This window comes from Sinocyclocheilus rhinocerous, unplaced genomic scaffold, assembly GCF_001515625.1.
Source record: "Sinocyclocheilus rhinocerous isolate Xijiao unplaced genomic scaffold, SAMN03320098_v1.1 scaffold1252, whole genome shotgun sequence".
Lineage (NCBI taxonomy): Eukaryota > Metazoa > Chordata > Actinopteri > Cypriniformes > Cyprinidae > Sinocyclocheilus > Sinocyclocheilus rhinocerous.
Genome location: NW_015640452.1, coordinates 838,064 through 858,685, shown reverse-complemented (window position 1 = coordinate 858,685; position 20,622 = coordinate 838,064). Strand labels below are relative to the sequence as shown.

The window sequence follows — 20,622 nt, the reverse complement described above, 5'->3', positions numbered from 1 at the left end:
GGGGGGGGGGGGGGGGGTGGTGATTGCACAAAGAGTAAACAGATGACAAGCGCTACATTTCTGAAAACAATAAACAGAACATACATGAAATCAATAACTGATATACATCATTTTCTTAAGCTCACCAAGGCAGCATTTATTTTATCAAAAACACAGTAAAACAGTAATATTGTGAACTATTACTGTTTTTAAATAACTTTTACTACTATTTTAATTTATTTTTAAAAAGTAATTTATTCATTCAGCAGCCATTTTGCAAGTCTTCAGTGTCATATTATCCTTCAGAAATCATTCTAATATACTATTGGTGCTCAATAAACATTTCTTATTATCAATGATGTCACAGAAAAGGCTATCCCACAATTAAACAACCTTGTTCTGACTCCTTATTTGACCCAAACTGCCAAAAGTTAAGACATTTGTTCACAAAATTGAATTACAAATTGTAATTTAACCATTTTCATTTACAAGTTAATAACGTGATGCCACTAATTATACATGGAATGTAATGGGGTCATGTGACAATGACTCATTATACTTCCGTTTCAAATATTTAACTAAATATAATGTGTACCGTTTAATTATAAAAAAAATAAAAATAAAAAAAAAGGTTGTAGGCAACATGATGTATACAGAATACTGCACCTCCAGTGTATAGTAAGCTAGTATTCCATTCTGAACACAGACTTTGAGTGGGGAATCTGTTCAGAGGATTAAATACAAAAGATGAATACAGTGAGACGACAGATGGTGCTTGAGCCTGCCCATGCACTTAAAAAAAATAAAATAAAATAAAAAAAACCGTCCCAGCCGCACAACGAGCCCCAAAAACACACATCCAGCAGGCCGGGCAGAGTGTGGCCTTTAATTGACTGGCTGACAGCTATAGTACAGTAAAGACCAGGCGTGCGGCACATTCACCACATGCTGGACTAATTCATGGGCAAACACAAAACAGAGCGAGAGAGAGAAAAGGACGGAGGCAGGGAAGAGAGGGAGGGAGACACGGCCAAGCGACAGACCACAGTAATTTATTCACTGTTTCTGTCTTCATGAAGAGAGGTCTTTCACGCTGAAACAGCCTGCAAGCCTGCACCTGGCCTTGCCAATTAAGACCAGAGTGCAAGCAAAGCACACACACACACACACACACACGACACGCTTATACTCAGTGGTATGCACACTTACCCACTCATGCTTTCAGAATGAGTGAGAGAGAGAACGTGGCAGAAACTATGCAGAAATTCAGTAGCTTAAAGTATGGGGAGGCATTATAAAGAGGACACAGGAGCCCACTTCTAGTTCCTAGATCATTTTTTTAGATTCAAAACTGCTGTGTTGATAATACACGACGTTTGTGTTTGGTTCCTTCTTCTGCTTATATGGCATTAAGTGCACTCACTGCACTGTGCTACGTTTATGTCAACAAACAGACTTTCTCTCTCTTTTGTGTATCATTAATGTGGCATTAATATATCATTGACTGGCCGAGGATTTTTAGTCAGTAAAGACGTTTAGTCTGTTCATTACACACAGCTACAGTATGACTTCAGAAGACATGAAAAGTCTTATGGGCACTTTTAGGAAACGTGTGGACTTTTTAATGAGCTAAGCAATGTAGGCCTACTGGAGTTTTTTTCAACGAGGAGAAAAAAAGCTTCTGCTAAATTAATACATGTAAATAATGTACAATACCACATAAATTTGGGGTCAGTAAGTTTTTTTTAAAGAAATTAATTTTATTCAGCAATGACATTAAATTGATCAAAAGTGAAGATGGTTACAATGTTACAAAATATTTCTATTTCAAATAAATGCTGTTCTCTATTCATCATAAAAATCCTGAAAACCGTTTTCATCATTAATAATACGAAATGTGTCTTGAGCAGCAAGTCAGCATATTAGAATAATTTCTGAAGGATCATATGACACTGAAGACTGGAGTAATGATGCTGAAAATTTAGCTTTGTCGTGACAGGAATAAATTATATTTAAGAATATATTAAAATAATAAACAGTTATTTTAATTCGTAATAATATTTCACAATATTACTGTTTTACCATAATTCTGATCAAATAAATGCAGCCATGGTGAGCATAAGAGATTTGTTTCAAAAACATTTTAAAAATCTTACTGGCCCCAAACTTTTAAAAGGTAATATATATGCAGTACATACTAATAAATTTGGCAAAAAAAACAAACAAACAAACAAAAAACCAAAAACAAACAAACTGGTATACCATCAGCTTATGGTTGCTGGGTCACTGCTATAGAGGTAAAAACTCATTCTATGAGAGAGAGAAGGAGAGAGAGACTCAGAAATAACAGAGTTCCTGTTGGTAACCATCACCACACCACCCCAGGTAAACTCCTCCACCAGGTCTGCAGGGATCAGAGCAGATGAGAAAGAACTAACCTGTGACTGGCTGAAAGCAGCATGGTTGCCATTGAAGGGAGATTTGCGCTCCTTGTCGTGATGGTGACGGCTGCTGTGTTTACTGCGCTGGAGCTGCTGCCTCAGCTTCACAATCTGAAACAGAGAGATTGTCAGGACAGACAATATTCCTCACTTCAAGTGAACATTCAAATCTATCTTGCTTGGATAAATTATTATTCTGCAATAATGACTGTATGTTATGTCTTATTAAACTCTAGCACTGAGTGAGTCAGAGCCCAGGGTCAGATGGGATTATTGATTGTCTCATGGCACTGCATTCCTCATTGCATTCAAGTAATCCATTATGTACACAAATAAACACCCAAACCCTCTCTCCACCCCAAAACACATGCTTTCAAAAACAATTATGATTGACTGCGTTAGTACTATTTCCTTTATTAAACAGAAAACAGATACACCCTACCGCTCACTCTCTCTTTACCCCAGCCTAGGAAAGAGGAAGGCAATACATGTCCAGATGGGATCGGATGTCGAGTTAAACCCAGCCTCAAGTCCGTGAATAGTGGCTATGAGCGAAACCCTTATATGTTAAAATAATCTCACCTGTAGCACCCAGGATGTGACAACATTAATTCCCACAGAAGCGTTTCTGACCAGGGCTTAATGGGTCCCTGTGGGCTTTGTGTGTGTGTGTGACTGTGGTGAAGAGTTGTTTGTGTTGTTTGATGCTCGTTTGAGAAGGTACATTATGTCATGTTTGTACCAGACACAACAGCTCCGTTCCAAATCTACAAGAGGTCTTCACTGCCTACTGAGGCAGATACTTTCTAAGGGAGCATCCTAACTGAAACTGAACCTCACATTTGATTAATCTGAAATGGTCTGCATAGGCAGCAAATATCACTGTTCATTACTGTAATTACAAGATCCTTACTTCTTTGTACCGTTCACATCTTTTTAAGACCTGTATTTACTAGTTAAAAACTAGCTTTAACAAGCTTCCAGTTCCTCTCATTCAGTTTCTTTCATCCATTCATCCATAGCTCCGTCTATCCATAACCTACCTATCCATCCATTCATCTACCTATTCATCCATTCATCCACCTACCTACTTATCCTTCCATCCACCCATGCATCTAGCTATCATCAATCCACCTAACTATCCATCCATCAATCCATCCATCCACCCACCCATTCATCTATCCATCTATCCATCATCCATCCACCTACCCATTCATCCATTCATCTACCTATCCATCCATGCATCAATCCATCTATCCACTTACCTATCAATCCATCCACCTACCTATTCATCCATCCATCCATCCATCCACCCACCTACCTATCCATCCATCCACCCATCCAGCTCTGAATGGCTCCAAGTAGAATCTGTTAGTTCTGGGGTAAACATCTGTCTACTGCCTTAGAATTTAGATAAAACATGATATGCCAGGCCAACTTTCCTATGATATCTAGAAACGTTTTCTAGGTAGGCTGTTTTTTAGTGAGTGCACATATGACCTGCTCACTGTTTAGAGAATGATTAACTATGAAGTAGAACACTAGTACACACACTAGAGTATAGAGTCGACTGAGCGGTGAGAGATGGCAGTTGAGATAACAAGTGGCAGAAGATAATGTACGTACAGACACCTGTGAAACCCTGGCACTTAAGAGGCACAGCAGAGATATATGAAGGGAGGAGACCCATGAAGTGGTGGAAGAGAGGAAGAAGACAGGCTGAATAGAGAGAACAGTGTATGAAGCCACTGGTGGATGTGACAGGGGAAGGAAGGGTGCACACACAAACAGGAGGAAGGGAGGGTGTAATGCGAGGTGACACCAGGCTGCTTCTGGTTCACTAAAGCCTGCCAATAATATGATAATGACACAGCCTCCATCTTCCCCTCCCCACCACCCCCAACAGCCTGTTGCTGCCCCGTCTCCTCATCCACAATCTCACAAGGGGGAGAGAAAGACAACGAGGGGGTCCAGCCCCGGCCCTGCTTCTGCTGAATGGAACAAAGCGCGGGGGAGGAAAGGAGATCAGGCCCTAAACGCATCCTGACCTCTTTTAGCTGGTCAGTGCTGCCGCAGGAGGCTGAGCGCTTGTGACAGCCCCTCTTCTTCTCTCCGCATTCATCGGCCCAGGCGCTGGGGGTCTGTGGGAGACACACATGGGGCTGTCAGACATGAAACAACAATACGTTTTGATAATCACAGCATCATATTGTTTCTTGATTCATGAGTATGCTGATACAGTCTTTTGACTCTTATCCAAAGTAATAAGGTTGCTTACACTCGTCAAAGCCAACTGAGAATAAAAATTGTGGTTACTTTTTAGCTTGTAACTTTGGGAATTGCAGCATTACCTGGTTTAAATGAAATTGTGTGAGTCATGTAAATCCAATCGACGTGCATGTCTTTTACGTCAGTGGAAATGTAATCAGAAGTTTATCAAGGACGTTTTACGTTTTGTTGTTTTTGCCAGAACTCCATGTGATGGCTTTTTTTGTTCTTATTTTTTTCATTAAGCCAACAAAACCAAAACAAGAGGAAGAAAATCATGATGTTTCGACAATAGGCTCATCTTGCGTATGATATATAATATTTGCACTTCCAACTGGGACATAAAAATATATACATATACAGTACATATAAAACTTTGCCAGGTGTGGCATAAAGTTAATTTTGGGCTCTGTACACCATTGCAAAGAGCTGTTTTTACGGTTAGAAAAAACTAAAAAAAAGGAGATCTCCATGCTTCTCGTGTTTTATGACCATATCAATGGGCTGTCTAGCCTGCCCTTTAAATTCATTCATGCACAATGTCACAAAAAGACCCCTGACAGGAGAGATCACCCACGCACACACACCAGTGAAGGCACGAAGCCAGGGGATGGTGAATCTAATTTAGGACTTTATCCTGTATACAAACCGTTTAATGCTCATCTTTACACGGAACATGGTTGGTGTAACTTCTTTGCAAACTTCCTTCCTAAATGTAAAAATACAGCTGCTGTTGCCAAAGACGAGAATGGAGAGGCACAAAGGGCGTAGGGCGGCTGGCTCTGAGCTTCCTTTGAGTGAAGTCTCTATCGCTCAAGTGTGATATAGCTCTCTAAAAAGATAACCGCAAACACTGCAGCCAGAGCAGAGACGGGTGCAGTCTTCAGGACTGTACACACACATAAATATAAGCATAATTTGTTGAAACTAAGGATGCATATACCAATAATTACTTTTATATAATGATGACGAAACTGAAGGTCAACATAAAAAAATCTATACTTAAAAAAAACCCCCAGCATGCTTCAAATGAAAACGGGTTTTAAGCGTCATTATATTCTCTGATATATCAAACTCCCAATTTGACTGAAGATAAAAAGCTAATACTCAGGTGGTCAGTGATGAATCACAAATCTAGAGCAGGAACTACTGTATATATTATGCACATTCATTTAAATAAAAAAAAATGTATGTGAACTGCTGATAGCAATATGATAACATATTACGAACTATAAATGTTTCAAACAGTAGTTTGCTAGATTGTTGTCTAGATTAATTCAACAAGTGGCATCCAGCTATCATCTGGGACATACAATGAATATATAACTTTTGAATCCAACTTTAACTTAATCCTTAATCATTTAAATTAAAATAATTAACTTGTGGCAATCCAGTCAAATAATGAGCCAAGAAAGAGACCTTGCACTTTAGGATACTATATTCTTTGCAGTGTGACTTTTTTATACTGATCATTTTAGCAATTGTAGTAAATCATTCTGGTATTCCATGGGTACAGAAAATGTGTACTGTAAACTATGAACATACAAACCACATACTGAAGAAATAGTAAGTATTTTGTAAGTAGTATGGGTTTTAATGCCAATCTGCCCTCAGAGAGCTGTCAAACTGAAAAAACCTGCCTCGGAATCCCCAAATAAGAGCAGAAAACACAAATAATATTTGCCAAACATTTGACATAATTCACCAAAACAGCATTCTGTGTGGAAAAACTAGTTTTTGGTAAAGTTGCTAACACACAACCGGGAAATACTTCAGTCGCCTACAGCTCTTATAATAATCAGTAGTCCACGTCAGCCTAGACAGTCATGGGAATCGCTCAGCTGTGAGTATGTACACCATGGCCTTACTAATCATGTACTCAAATCACATATTGGCACGCAATCACACACATTATCTCACTATGAGTACAACGCAGGCAGTCTTCAGGACTGTACACACACATAAATATAAGCATAATTTGTTGAAACTAAGGATGCATATACCAATAATTACTTTTATATAATGATGACGAAACTGAAGGTCAACATAAAAAAATCTATACTTAAAAAAAAAACCCAGCATGCTTCAAATGAAAACGGGTTTTAAGCGTCATTATATTCTCTGATATATCAAACTCCCAATTTGACCAATGCTGAAGATAAAAAGCTAATACTCAGGTGGTCAGTGATGAATCACAAATCTAGAGCAGGAACTACTGTATATATACTTTATGCACATTTAAATAAAAAAAAATGTATGTGAACTGCTGATAGCAATATGATAACATATTACGAACTATAAATGTTTCAAACAGTAGTTTGCTAGATTGTTGTCTAGATTAATTCAACAAGTGGCATCCAGCTATCATCTGGGACATACAATGAATATATAACTTTTGAATCCAACTTTAACTTAATCCTTAATCATTTAAATTAAAATAATTAACTTGTGGCAATCCAGTCAAATAATGAGCCAAGAAAGAGACCTTGCACTTTAGGATACTATATTCTTTGCAGTGTGACTTTTTTATACTGATCATTTTAGCAATTGTAGTAAATCATTCTGGTATTCCATGGGTACAGAAAATGTGTACTGTAAACTATGAACATACAAACCACATACTGAAGAAATAGTAAGTATTTTGTAAGTAGTATGGGTTTTAATGCCAATCTGCCCTCAGAGAGCTGTCAAACTGAAAAAACCTGCCTCGGAATCCCCAAATAAGAGCAGAAAACACAAATAATATTTGCCAAACATTTGACATAATTCACCAAAACAGCATTCTGTGTGGAAAAACTAGTTTTTGGTAAAGTTGCTAACACACAACCGGGAAATACTTCAGTCGCCTACAGCTCTTATAATAATCAGTAGTCCACGTCAGCCTAGACAGTCATGGGAATCGCTCAGCTGTGAGTATGTACACCATGGCCTTACTAATCATGTACTCAAATCACATATTGGCACGCAATCACACACATTATCTCACTAGGAGTACAACACAAACACTAATGTGTAGTGGGCATCACAACACACACACACACAAACACAAGATTTGTTTGGAAACCTCTTTATCAGGACTTGTCTTCGTCCCGCCCTACTTGGTAAGTGCAGCCTCCCGTTGCCGTTAACGGCACGACACCAGAGATTCAGCCTGTGGGTTTACACCATAAACAACTCTAGATCTTTCTACACCCAATACACTCAACGTGTCTGTACTAGCAAGTTCACAAACTTTCACTTAGAACTCCGTATGGAGATTTATTACCGGACAGCTATGGCCTTATTTGGATATCTGGCACAGATGAGGAGTGATCCTATGTTGAGGAGGTATGGAAAAGTAATCTCATTGCCTCAGCCTCTCTCAATCACTCAAAGGCGTGAGCCAAAACTGTAAAACGCTGTACAGACAAAATAAAATCTATGGCACTGGAAACAACCCAAGGCATTAGCTGTCAAAACTCAACCAATCAAAATCACTTTAACAAGGGAACATGCTCTTTTTTTCTGTGATGTGCACCATGATAAAACTGCAATCCTGTTTTGTTCCTTACTGGTGTCAAAATTCACCCATGTTTAACAGATTGTTTTCATGCAAGCATCCTCACACACCATTAATTATCAGGTCCGTTCATCAGGGAGACACACAAATGGACAAACTTTCCTTTGGCCTTGGACACAAATGACAGGGAAACCAGTCGAATCTCCTCTCTGTACAGCTTGAGGCTCAGTCTCTCAACACTTAAAAGACATGTGTTCCGATTCACACTCCCTTCAAATACTTAATGTCAGCAGACACACACACAAGTGTATATACACTGTATGATAAAAGCTAAACCTCTGACATGGCTTAAAGAAAACATTACAGCAAAATGTCTTTCTTACTAAATGTTCCTGGTCTTTTTGCATGATCGACCAGTGCAAGAGCTAAATGTTTGCTTTTATCAAGAAGTAATAGCTCTCTTCACCTCTGAATCTCTGAATATCACACCCCACTTTTTACAATCCAATCTGATAGATAAAATTAAATCCCGTCTTACATAACATTTCTACAGTTAAACATTCAGTTTCATTTAAACATGCATCAGAATGAGAACTGTTCGTTTTGTTTTTAAAGTAAAACAACATACATCAGATGAAAAGTCTTACGAATTTCAGAGTAAAACTGGATATTCAAGAAGGCAAAAAAGTAGGGCAGGATTTAATTCTATACAAACAGAATGGATTGTGAAAAGTTGACATAACATAGCAGGGTTTATAGGGAGATTAGGAAAAACAACTCTTCTGAAACTCTCCTGGCACCTGTTGATTTCAACATTAGCGGCCTTGATGACATCAGTCAAAAAGGAAAGGTGTTTCAGAGGTGGCGCAAGTTATTTTAGCACAATAAAATCAGGAAAGAATACTCGTCAATTTGATTTCATGCTGACTTTATATATGAATTCATGGAAACATGTCAGACATGGTAAAATTCAGACATGTTCAAAGAAAATATTTAAGTCGAGACAACAAGAACAGAGCTAAAGAAACAATGAGAGAGAGAAAGCAAGATGTGGCTGAATGAGCCGGTAGGATAAAGTTTCTCTTCTTAATTAACTTCATGCCCTGTGAACCTCCACGAGTCTAGCTGGAGGAGCGGTGGCTCCTGTCCCCAGGCGTACCTCTCCTACCCCTCCCCAACATTTATTCCTCTAAATTCCTTTCTTTCTTTGTTTAATTAATCCATGCATGTGCTTCTTTGTTCCATCGCTCTTTTCCGCTTCTCTCTCGCCATTGTTCTGCTGGTTTCCTCACACTCATCTCGGTCTGATCCCTCTTTTCTTCATCTCTTTTTCCTCCTCTTCATCGCCGCCTACTCCCTTTATACACTTCTGCTTTTTCTACCTCCTCCTCTCTTGCATGCTCTCTGCAGGCTTCCTCTTTTTCTATGTGTGTTAAAGTGGATGGTGACCAAGCGCTTTGTAATGGTGTGGCATTCATTTTACCCTGCATCACATGGGCTTGTTTACACTTGGTACGAAAATCTGCCTCAGTTGATCCTATAAGCAAAATAAATTAAAATTAAAAAGAAATGAAAATAAATACATTCAAAATAATATAACTACATTAAAACTAGGTTACATTTATATTTAGTGCGGACCATTTGTGATCAGCCAAAACACCACAGTGTAAACTGAGTCATGGACACAAACATGCACCTCTCTTATTTGTTTAGATGCCTCACAAAAGCTGATTCCAGTATAGGTTTATGCCCACTCCTACAATCCCAGAATATTTTATGACAGTGACTTTATTCGGGCCTGTGATGGCTCAACCTGACTGCTTAGTTGATTGCTTTAAGATAGACAACAAACAGTCCATCTCTTTCTGAATGCTGCTGCAAGTGTGTGTGTGTGTGTGTGTGTGTGTCAGCTCCATGACTGATTCTGTTGTGTTGAGTGCAGGACTGGGACGCCCAGCTCCTGACTCGCTCTCAGAGCTGCAGCCAACTGCCAGGATCACTTCCTCCTTCCCAGCAGTTTAAGATTTCCAGCGGAACAGGCTGGCTACACACAAACACGGCTCTGTTCAGCAGCTGTGTACGCTGCACAGAGGGATCCTCTGCCTGCTCAGGCCTGCCAGGACATACACAGTCTGTGTGATACTCACTTTCACACGTGTTTACAGATACACAAGCAGTCTGTCAGTCCAATTTAGAAGTTTGTGCCATGGATTTGGCATGCAAAGACTGTGTGGTTTGACTTGTCTTTTCTACAAATCTCACCCAAAGATTAATTTTCTCTCTTTCTGCACCCAGAAGAGAGGCACATCAGTAAAGCCCTTACTCACTGCAGACAACTGTACCATAAGTAAGCACTGGCATTAAAATTCTGGACAATAAGCTGATAAGTATTTATGTTAAGGCCAATAACTGCTACTGAAACTGGTATACTTTGCTAAGTAAAATAAATAAATAAATAAATAAAAATAAAAATGATTCACTCATTTTGAATGCTACAAGTCAATTTAGGCATCACAACATTATATTGTACAGTATGGAAAATTTATTTTAATTTTGAGAATCACTAAAGAGTACATTTAACAGTGTTATTACATTAGTGTTTTTAAGATTTACTGTCATCTAATGCTCACTTAAAGTTAATGTAATCGAAATATTTTTAAAAAATGAGCATGCACAATTACACATTTGATATCAACCGAGACTTATAAAAAAAAAATCCAGAATTTGACAATAATTGATATGGTACCAATATTTTGTATTCTGGTCAAAATACCATAGTTAGGCCAACATTAAGTAAAAAAGTTAAAAGGTTATTTTATGATTAAAGTATTACCATGGTTCTGGTATCATGGTGACAACATTTTTTTGAAATACCATGCACTGAAGTGTGGTATTTTGACAGAAAAAAAACAGTGGCAAAGGTACATTCATTTAAGGCAAGCATGAGTGTGGTTTTCTAGATCAGGCTGCATTTGGGATAGGTGTGTGTGTTTGTGTGAGAGAGGGTTGAAGTTACAGTAGGGCCCATGCTCAGAGTAGATTAACACAGAAACAAAGGGCTCTTTATAAACAGAGGGGTGCTGTGTTTGGACTCGCTTTGAAGCACAGGTCATAAGTGGAGGCCCTTAGGTGTGTGATGTAACCCCAGTCAGCCAGTGAAAACTCATAAGCAAAGTCACTGGAGTTTAGTAGACCATGGAAAAAGCGCAAAAAACATGCAAAACGATGGTGGGAATGAAAAGGACACAAAGATTAAAAAAAAAATACACACCATCTTTACAGTAGATCAACTCAGTAGATCAAGAAAAAAAAAGGGGGTAAGGGAAATCCCCAATTCCGCTATGTAAATCATAGTATTTGCATGTCCTGCCTGAAACTGAAAGTCTGAGGACCCAACCTAAGTGCACGTTGTCATATGGCCTCTAGTGAGGTATCTGTATTTGGACACTTAAGTCACACTTACATGAAACGCTACAGAAGAAACAAAATATCAAACCAAGTTTCATTAAGAAAGAAAGACACCACAAGAAATTATGCTCAAAATCAAGAAAAAAACTATTGCAATGTTCATAGTTAATGTGATGAACTAGACCTGTTGTTACAGTACCGTTTAAAACTTGGGGTCAGTATGAATTTTTATTTTTAAGAAATTAATACTTTTATTCAGCAAGGATATATTATATGGACATTTATAATGTTACAAAAGATTTCCATTTCAAATAAATGTTGTTTATAACTGTTTTGATAATTATATTCAAAAGAATCCTTTTACCTAATGACATTCAGACTTTTTTTTTTTGTTTTAAAGTGCCCCTATTATGCATTTTCGAATATTACCTTTCATGTAGTGTGTAATGTAGCTGTCTGTGAATGTAAACGGTCTGCAAAGTTGTGAAGCCAACACGATAAATAAATTATTGTCTCTCAAAAAAAGAAAAGAAAAAAGAATCGACTCTGAACAACCTAAATGAGTCATCAGGAATTCCAGTCTCACTTCCATAACAGCTACACGTAAGGGATAATGTACATCCAGCCAGTTGCTTCGTGTCGGGGTCCTGGTCACCCTGTCGGGGGTTATTCTGCGATAACAACCGGCTGGATGCACATTATCCCGCTTATTACACGGCTACTTGCCACACAAGTAAATAATTAGACACGAAATATTGATTTGAGTTGAAATATTTGAACGCAAAGCTTCCAATTAAAAACAGCATTTGCGAGCAAGCAGTTAAGACTAGACGGACATTTAAGGGATACGATGCAGTCAAACCACTTATTACACAACATTTCACCACATAAATAATTATGGCGATGAAAGATTTAAGACGAAAATGTCTTCAAATCTTACCAGTTTGTTAGTTATCTTATAATCCATTACAGCGTACAAAGCAATCGTAGCAAAATGGCAGCAGCTGCGTTTGTGTGAAACGAGAGAGCGAGTCCGCGATACCGGGATGACAAAATTAAATAATTTTACACAATTTTGAATCGAGTTTTAATATTTTATTAGCTAAACAAATGCAAAGCTTCCACCAAGAAAAAACAGTTCCTAGTAAGAATATAGCGCCGACTTCAAGACACCACAAGAAATTATGCTCAAAATCAAGAAAAAAACTATTGCAATGTTCATAGTTAATGTGATGAACTAGACCTGTTGTTACAGTACCGTTTAAAACTTGGGGTCAGTATGAATTTTTATTTTTAAGAAATTAATACTTTTATTCAGCAAGGATATATTATATGGACATTTATAATGTTACAAAAGATTTCCATTTCAAATAAATGTTGTTTATAACTGTTTTGATAATTATATTCAAAAGAATCCTTTTACCTAATGACATTCAGACTTTTTTTTTTTGTTTTAAAGTGCCCCTATTATGCATTTTCGAATATTACCTTTCATGTAGTGTGTAATGTAGCTGTCTGTGAATGTAAACGGTCTGCAAAGTTGTGAAGCCAACACGATAAATAAATTATTGTCTCTCAAAAAAAGAAAAGAAAAAAGAATCGACTCTGAACAACCTAAATGAGTCATCAGGAATTCCAGTCTCACTTCCATAACACACGCACGTAAGGGATAATGTACATCCAGCCAGTTGCTTCGTGTCGGGGTCCTGGTCACCCTGTCGGGGGTTATTCTGCGATAACAACCGGCTGGATGCACATTATCCCGCTTATTACACGGCTACTTGCCACACAAGTAAATAATTAGACACGAAATATTGATTTGAGTTGAAATATTTGAACGCAAAGCTTCCAATTAAAAACAGCATTTGCGAGCAAGCAGTTAAGACTAGACGGACATTTAAGGGATACGATGCAGTCAAACCACTTATTACACAACATTTCACCACATAAATAATTATGGCGATGAAAGATTTAAGACGAAAATGTCTTCAAATCTTACCAGTTTGTTAGTTATCTTATAATCCATTACAGCGTACAAAGCAATCGTAGCAAAATGGCAGCAGCTGCGTTTGTATGAAACGAGAGCGAGTCTGCGATACCAGGATGACATAATTAAATAATTGTACACCATTTTGAATCGAGTTTTAATATTTTATTAGCTAAACAAATGCAAAGCTTCCACCAAGAAAAAACAGTTCCTAGTAAGAATATAGCGCCGACTTCAGTTACCCGGATGAGCCTGTGTTATTAGTTTTTACCGGTTGTTATCGAGGGATAACACACCTCGGAATGTCGCGACTGACCAATCAGAATCAAGTATTCCACAGAGCGTGTAATAAATTTGAATAATGCCCGCCTATGTTCTACATTGTCCGCGAACAACTTGACCCGCCCTCAAACACTGTAGTATACGCTGTACGCAGTAGACCAATCACAAAGGACTAGAACATCTAACCAATCAGAGCAGTGTAGGCTCACGGAAAGGAGGGGTTTAGAGAAACTGATTCTTTGAAATGCTTTGAACGAATCAAAATTAAATGTATACTATGAGAAAACTAAAATGTTTTCTTGCATGCATGTAAACCTGCTGTAGGAGACTTCCAAAACTATATTAGGAACCCTGATAGAAGGCAGTTTCAGGTCCTCACCGGAGTGCCGAGCACTGTCTGGATAATCTGCCAGCTAAGCTTTTCTGTAACCCTATGAGCTCACATACAGAGGAGAATACAAGTCGTGAATTCCCCTTGGACGGGCTGTTACCATAGTTGCCAAGTCCGCGTATTAGGTTAGATATAAGTTGCTTGAAAAAATCCCAGGTCGCGGGTTGCGGTTTTTTGGGCTTATTTAAAAAAAATATGGTTGCTTGTTAGGGAAATCTGACAAGCAACTTCGTTTCTTTATTTATGTCCGCCGTATTCTCCAATTCATTGAATGACACTCTGTCTGCTCGCAGTTAATAGCCAACCAGTGCAATAATATAAGTGCTGCAGATGTGGCTATGTTACAGTTCCCCTTTGAAGCTCTTGTGTTTTTCTCCTTTTCTCCAATCCTATTCTGCTCACAGGTGATTGGAGATGAGTTTTGTTCCCATTTTTGTTGCAGTTTGCTGATTTTTGTAAAATAGCTTCTGTTTTTGCTTTTCAGATAAAAGAGTGGTTTCAGCTTAATATGTTGCAGGCTCATTTATTGGTAATAAATAATTGATAATAAATAACATTGATGATAATAAATCATCAAAAAAATATTGGGCTTGTTTTGGGCTTGTTTTTGAAGCAGCGGTTGCTTATTCGTCTCGCGAGAGTTGGCAACAGTGGCTGTTACTCGGTATTCACCTGTCTCTCTTTCGGCTGGACTGGAACACAAGGCCTGCTACTGAGAGGGTGTCAAATTTACAACAGGCTTTCTGAACACTGAACACCAGTGTTGGAAAATAGTTCAGAATTTTAGCCTGTCAGTGCAGAAGGGGATTATCATGACAAAAATAACTTTCTTGTTAAAAAGTAACAAAGCTGGCAGGGCCACTGTGGTTTGTTGGCCAAGTGTGCGCATGGCTACGAATGGATCGCAGTAACACGGACACTTGTTAAAGGTTAATGCTTTTCTTCCACAGGTACACAATGTTGTAAACCTTACAAATGGAAATCCCCCTGGCAACACTCAATATTTTCTGGCCTAAAAACACTCCTCACATCAGAAAATCCCTGTGATTGCTTAATGTAGGTGAACGTCTTTCTGCACACTGGGGGAAGGAATTCACATGCACATTTATCTTCATGAATGGATAGCGCTCTGATGGTTCACACATTCCACACATATCAAAACAAAACTAAGTCCAGTAATGGGTGGTCCTCATTACACATGAAAGGATGTTCATGTAGACATGGCATTAAGTCTTCTGCAGGAAATGCTAGTGGCGGTTGCCTGTGCAAATGTTCTGGGGGGTTGCCAGTGCATTGATAAAATGTTGTTGACATGTTGCTAAGGTGTTTTGGGTGGTTGCTTAGTCAAAGGAGCCCACCCACAAGTCACTATGCTATTCTGAACTCTGTAAATGAGTAAAGTCCCTCCTTCAAAGGAAGTATGTGGGATTTACTGGCTGTTTTATCTTCCTGCAAGTCAAATTTAACATCATATTTTTTAGGCTACGTATTAATTAGACTGCAGGCAAAAGTGGCCCAAATCTGAGTTTTTGCTCATATTTCTCAGACCTGTTTTTTCCCCCCATAACAGTTTGAACAGCGCACACCACATGGAATCCAAGGGGGTTTTTTTGTTTCTGATTTGGGCCACTTCCATATGTGGTAATAATCAGATACAGGTCTGATGTTTTTCAATGCAACCTCAATTGGAACAGTCAAATTGTAATTAATGCAACTTTTATGTCACTCTAGATTGACATTTATCACAATTCTGCACTGACAGGAGCCACACCAAAGATTTTAAATAGCGGAAGCTCTTTGGTCACTCAGTTAACATGGAAGACAGCCAGGACTGTAGTCAGTGAAGGGACAGTGAGGTGCATTATGGTGACAGCTCTACACAAGCAAAACTTCAAATGAAATTATGAAAACTACAAAAGCTTTGTTCTCATCATCATCTGTGTCCTCCTTATTGGCTACACACAAATTCACTTGATTCCGCAGCATAACAGCTTATAAATGAATGTGTAAACACTGATTTAAGTGTCAGTTCCCTATGACAGGGTGCTGTGTGGTGTCTTTGTTTTTGTTCTTTTGCACATGTGGGTCAGTTCAGGACCATAAACACTTCACACTCAAATCTGATTTCAAACACACTTAAAAAAAAAAAAATCGGATCTGGACAATAAATCTGAATTGAGCACAAAGGCTTGCAGTGTGAACATCTGCATAGGGGCTGTTCACACAGAATGTAGCCTAATCTTGAGTTTAAAAATGTGAGGCACAGTGCAGAAGAATGGAAAAGAATGCAGGGTTTTGAGGCATGTTTTCAAAACCGGAGCTTCTTTTAACTTGACATGGCATCTTAAAAATGTGGAAAAAGCAAAAAATTAAAAATTAAATTAAATTAAAAAAAGCAAATACATACATCTAGAGCATTTTTACATAGAAAAACGATTAAAAAGCAGCACAGGTGAGCGCAAAGGCATAGACAAGTAAGATACTAGTAATATGGACAATCATTTAATGGTCAGTTCCTTTTCACATTATTTCTTTGTTTAGTATAGATATTTAACATATCATTAAGGCTAAATATTGTAAAGACTTATTAAAGACTTAAAAGTTTTGCATGTATTAATTGAAATGATCTCACCATTTGGCAATGGAATTGCTTTAATTTTTATTTCTTTATTTTTAAAATATTACTTTATTTAAAAAAAAGAAAGAAATAAAATCACTACTTGGAAAAGGTAGGTATTGGCATTAATACATTCTTCATGATTTCTATCCCTAAGTCACACTATTTGAGATATCAATCTTGTTAGCAGCTCAAAAGGTGACGTACCAAAGGGTTTGTTCAGCTCTGCCTATGAGCAACGGTAATAACAACAAGCACTAACAAGCACTACTAAAAGCAGTATGACAATGTATTTCCTCACAAATGCCTCTGCAGAGTCACATTTCTCCTTGTAAGCTTCAAAAATGAGTAGTAACCTTTCTCCATCAGACACCCAGAGGGCCAGTCTATAACCATGAGAAATGTTGCTACATGGTAAAAAAAAAAAAAAAAAAAGTTACATCAATTTCATTCCAAGGATCCGGCCTCTTCCCCAAGGGTGTGAGCTGATGTAATTTCAGCACTCATTTATCTTAAATGAGGAAGTTTTCAGGTCTGGCTCCTTGAGAACAGTTTAGCGTGCGTGTCTGATCAGGTTTCCTTATTATTGTAATTATGATGCGCCGTGGCAGAAGGCTCATGTAGAACTCATCTCTATTTCCCCTCCCATGACTTTCTCAGGGCGTCTGACAAAGCATGAAACATAACCTACAGCACTGGATCTAGCAGCTTCAACACTTGTGCCGTGCAGTCCATAGAAGTACAATACCGCTACGTTACAGAACGCACACTCTGCCGATCCTGTATTGGCTATAAATCTGTTATAGCTGGTGTATACAGATTCACACAGAGCGCATTCATGTGTGTGTGTGGCTGCATATTTCTCAGGGAGAGCAGCAAATGCCTTCATTCCATGTTGTTGTTTGGTCACTAGGTGTGAGCTCAGCTCCTTGGCAACTGACACCGTTGTTTGGATCCAAGATCTGGCTATTTTGGCATGATGGTCCAGGGAGAAAGAGCAAGCTCTGCAAATGTCAGCCAAATTCCACACTCGCCTCCAACTCGCTAAGTTCCCTTTGCACTCATTGTGAGACAGACACACTGCTGACAAAAAGAGCTGGGTGGAGGTCTGGGGTCTCCAGAGGAAAAACACACACACACACACACTGACTCACACATAAGCTCAGGCTTTGATGAAAGAGGGTAAGAGTGTGATGCTCTTCAATCTGTGATGCTCTTTCTCATGACGTGGGGACTGGGTTTGAGTGATCTAAATAAACACCATGCCTCTGACATCACTTATTTTTTAATATATGCCTCTTCAGTCATTATATCGGACTCAAATCAATAACTCATTTGTCGAAAGAACAGCAGTAAATAATTAAGAAAATTATTTTTTTTTGCTGTGCAAAACTTTCAGTGTGAACGTTTTAATGTTCAGATACATACTGGCCCTGTGGTGTTTCTGGGGGGAAAAAATAAGCTGGAAAAAACAGGCAGCTTCAGGAAAGAATGCAGCTTGATGGTGGACGGTCTGCCTTCACCAGAAATATGCTGCAGTTTCCTCTCATCTCTCAACAAACCAGGGAGAGGCTTCCTCCTTTTCACTCTCTCTCTCTCTCTCTCTCTCTCTCCAGACTTCATCTTTTTTCATGTATAATAACTTTCACATTATACTTCTCTTATTTTGTAGTTAAAGTCAGTTCTTTTGTAAAATGCTAAATTAACGTCTGTGTTTGGACCTGTGGAAAAACAACATTAAAATCCCAGAGTAATAGATGTTAATAGCTGCTGACAAATAAAGGCAAGAGTGTGCATGTGAGAACACATCTGTGTGGCATACACACTCACCACACCAGAGGTAAAAGAATGATGGTTTGTTTTGAGAGGTGTTTATTTAGCATTTATCCATTAATAAAGTTGGTATTTATTTTGGTGCAATTACAGCATTATTCTACTGGCAAACTATGACTCAAGCTTAACACAGGCTGATTGATTGTAATATTTGTTTATTTGACTAGCACTGTGTTATGTTTATCTTGCCTTAAAGGGATAGTTCACCCCAAAATGTACATTCTGTCATCATTTACTCACCCTCATGTTGTTTCAAGCCTGCATGTCTTTATTTATTCTCTAGAACATAAAAGAAGATAATTTGAAGAACTGTTTTTGTCTATACAATGAAAGTTCACTTTGGCCAAAAACATCAGACCCCTAACGACTTTCACTGAGGCATTAAAAAACCTTCTTTTTGTGTTTCAGAAACAAGAAAGTCACACAGGTTTAGAATGACATGAGGGTGAGTAAATATGACAGATCAGTTGAGCATTTTCTTTAGCAATCAGTGTTGCACTACAGGCCCACAATTGTCAGACACTGATGCATATTGCATAGTTTGTTTTTGACACAAAATAAAAAAATGTAAGTAAATGTAGTAAACTAAAAATATAGTGAAAATATATTACAATTTAAAGGAATTGTTTTGTATTTGAATATATTTTAAAATGTAATTTATTCCTGTGAAGGCAAAGCTGAATTTTCAGCATCATTACTCCAGTCTTCAGTGTCACATGATCCTTCAGAAATCATTCTAATATACTGATTTGCTGCTCAAAAAGCATTTCTTATTATTATCAATGTTAAAAACAGTTGTGCTGATTAACATTTTGTGGAAACAGCGATAGATGTTTTTTTCAAGATTCCTTTATGAACAAAGCTCTAAAGAACAGCTTTTATTTGAAACATTAATCTTTAAAGGGGTCCTATTATGCTCTTTTACAAAGTCTTGATTTTATTTTGGGGGTGTACTAGAACATGCTCTCATTCTTGGTGGTTCGAAAAACGCATTATTTTTCACATAATTTACATTATTAAAATACCTTTTCTCCCCATCCTGGCACAAACGGCTCGATTAGTTCTGGGTTTGATGAAGGTCCGCCTTCCGAAAAACAAAATGTGTTGTGATTGGTTAGCTGTCCCAGTGCGTTGTGATTGGTGAACAGCTTAAACGGTGTTTCAGTACTGCCACGCCCCTTGCTCCGTCTTTCAACAAAAGCTTTTGGCGAATCCGGCACTGTACTCCCTCGTGTTGTGGAAGCTGTCCTCAGTAAAATGCGCAGCCCACAATAGCAAATTGGGGTTATAATGCTCAGGAACAGAGTTAAAAAATAAATTGCAACCACTGTTTCCTGACATCATCCGCTTTCGGAAGCCCAAACAAAGACGTTTGGGCACGGAGGTGAAAAAAACAGCGTTTCAGGCGGTCGCACACCGGACGAGAAGCGCAGAGTCGCGTCGCGCCACATTTTTTAAATTCAAATACAATATTTTCTACGAGTGTATGCACACTGGCGGCGCCGTTCGGCGTCTGTCCGTGGCGCCCAGCTACGTCGTGTTGTACTTGAGATTTGTTCTAGACATGCCGAAAATTTGCATCTACTGCACAGCAGCTCTTCTTCTTCGTTTTCTCTGATGCACTAACTCTGCAGCAGCACTTCTTCTTCATCGTCTCGTCTGATGCACTCACTCAACCAAGCGTTCTAATCGCACCTCACCCCTCCCCACCCCCCAACCATTCGAATTTCTGTAGGCGGGAATTCGTTTTAATGATATTCCAATGAGCCGCTTTGTGATATCACAAAGCCCGGAAAACAAACGCTGTAGTACAAACGAGCCGTTCGTTGTAGTTCTTGAAAAGGGATTTTTAAAAAAAGAAATATCTCCCTTTGGAGTGGACTTTGAGATTTGTAACTTTCTAGATATTTTTTATGC

The 20,622-nt window shown here is 38.5% G+C and overlaps 1 protein-coding gene across 1 annotated transcript in view; it reads right to left on the bottom strand.

Annotated features, from left to right (window-relative positions):
• LOC107752888 (protein FAM117B-like) overlaps positions 1 to 20,622 on the bottom strand; it is a 45,141-nt gene that overhangs the window by 13,076 nt on the left and 11,443 nt on the right. Inside the window, exons 3-4 of the mRNA XM_016568963.1 lie at positions 4,469 to 4,561; positions 2,418 to 2,531 (exon numbers count right to left, since the gene is read on the bottom strand). Coding sequence (XP_016424449.1) covers positions 2,418 to 2,531; positions 4,469 to 4,561 — 207 coding nt within the window. The remainder of the gene's footprint in view (positions 1 to 2,417; positions 2,532 to 4,468; positions 4,562 to 20,622) is intronic.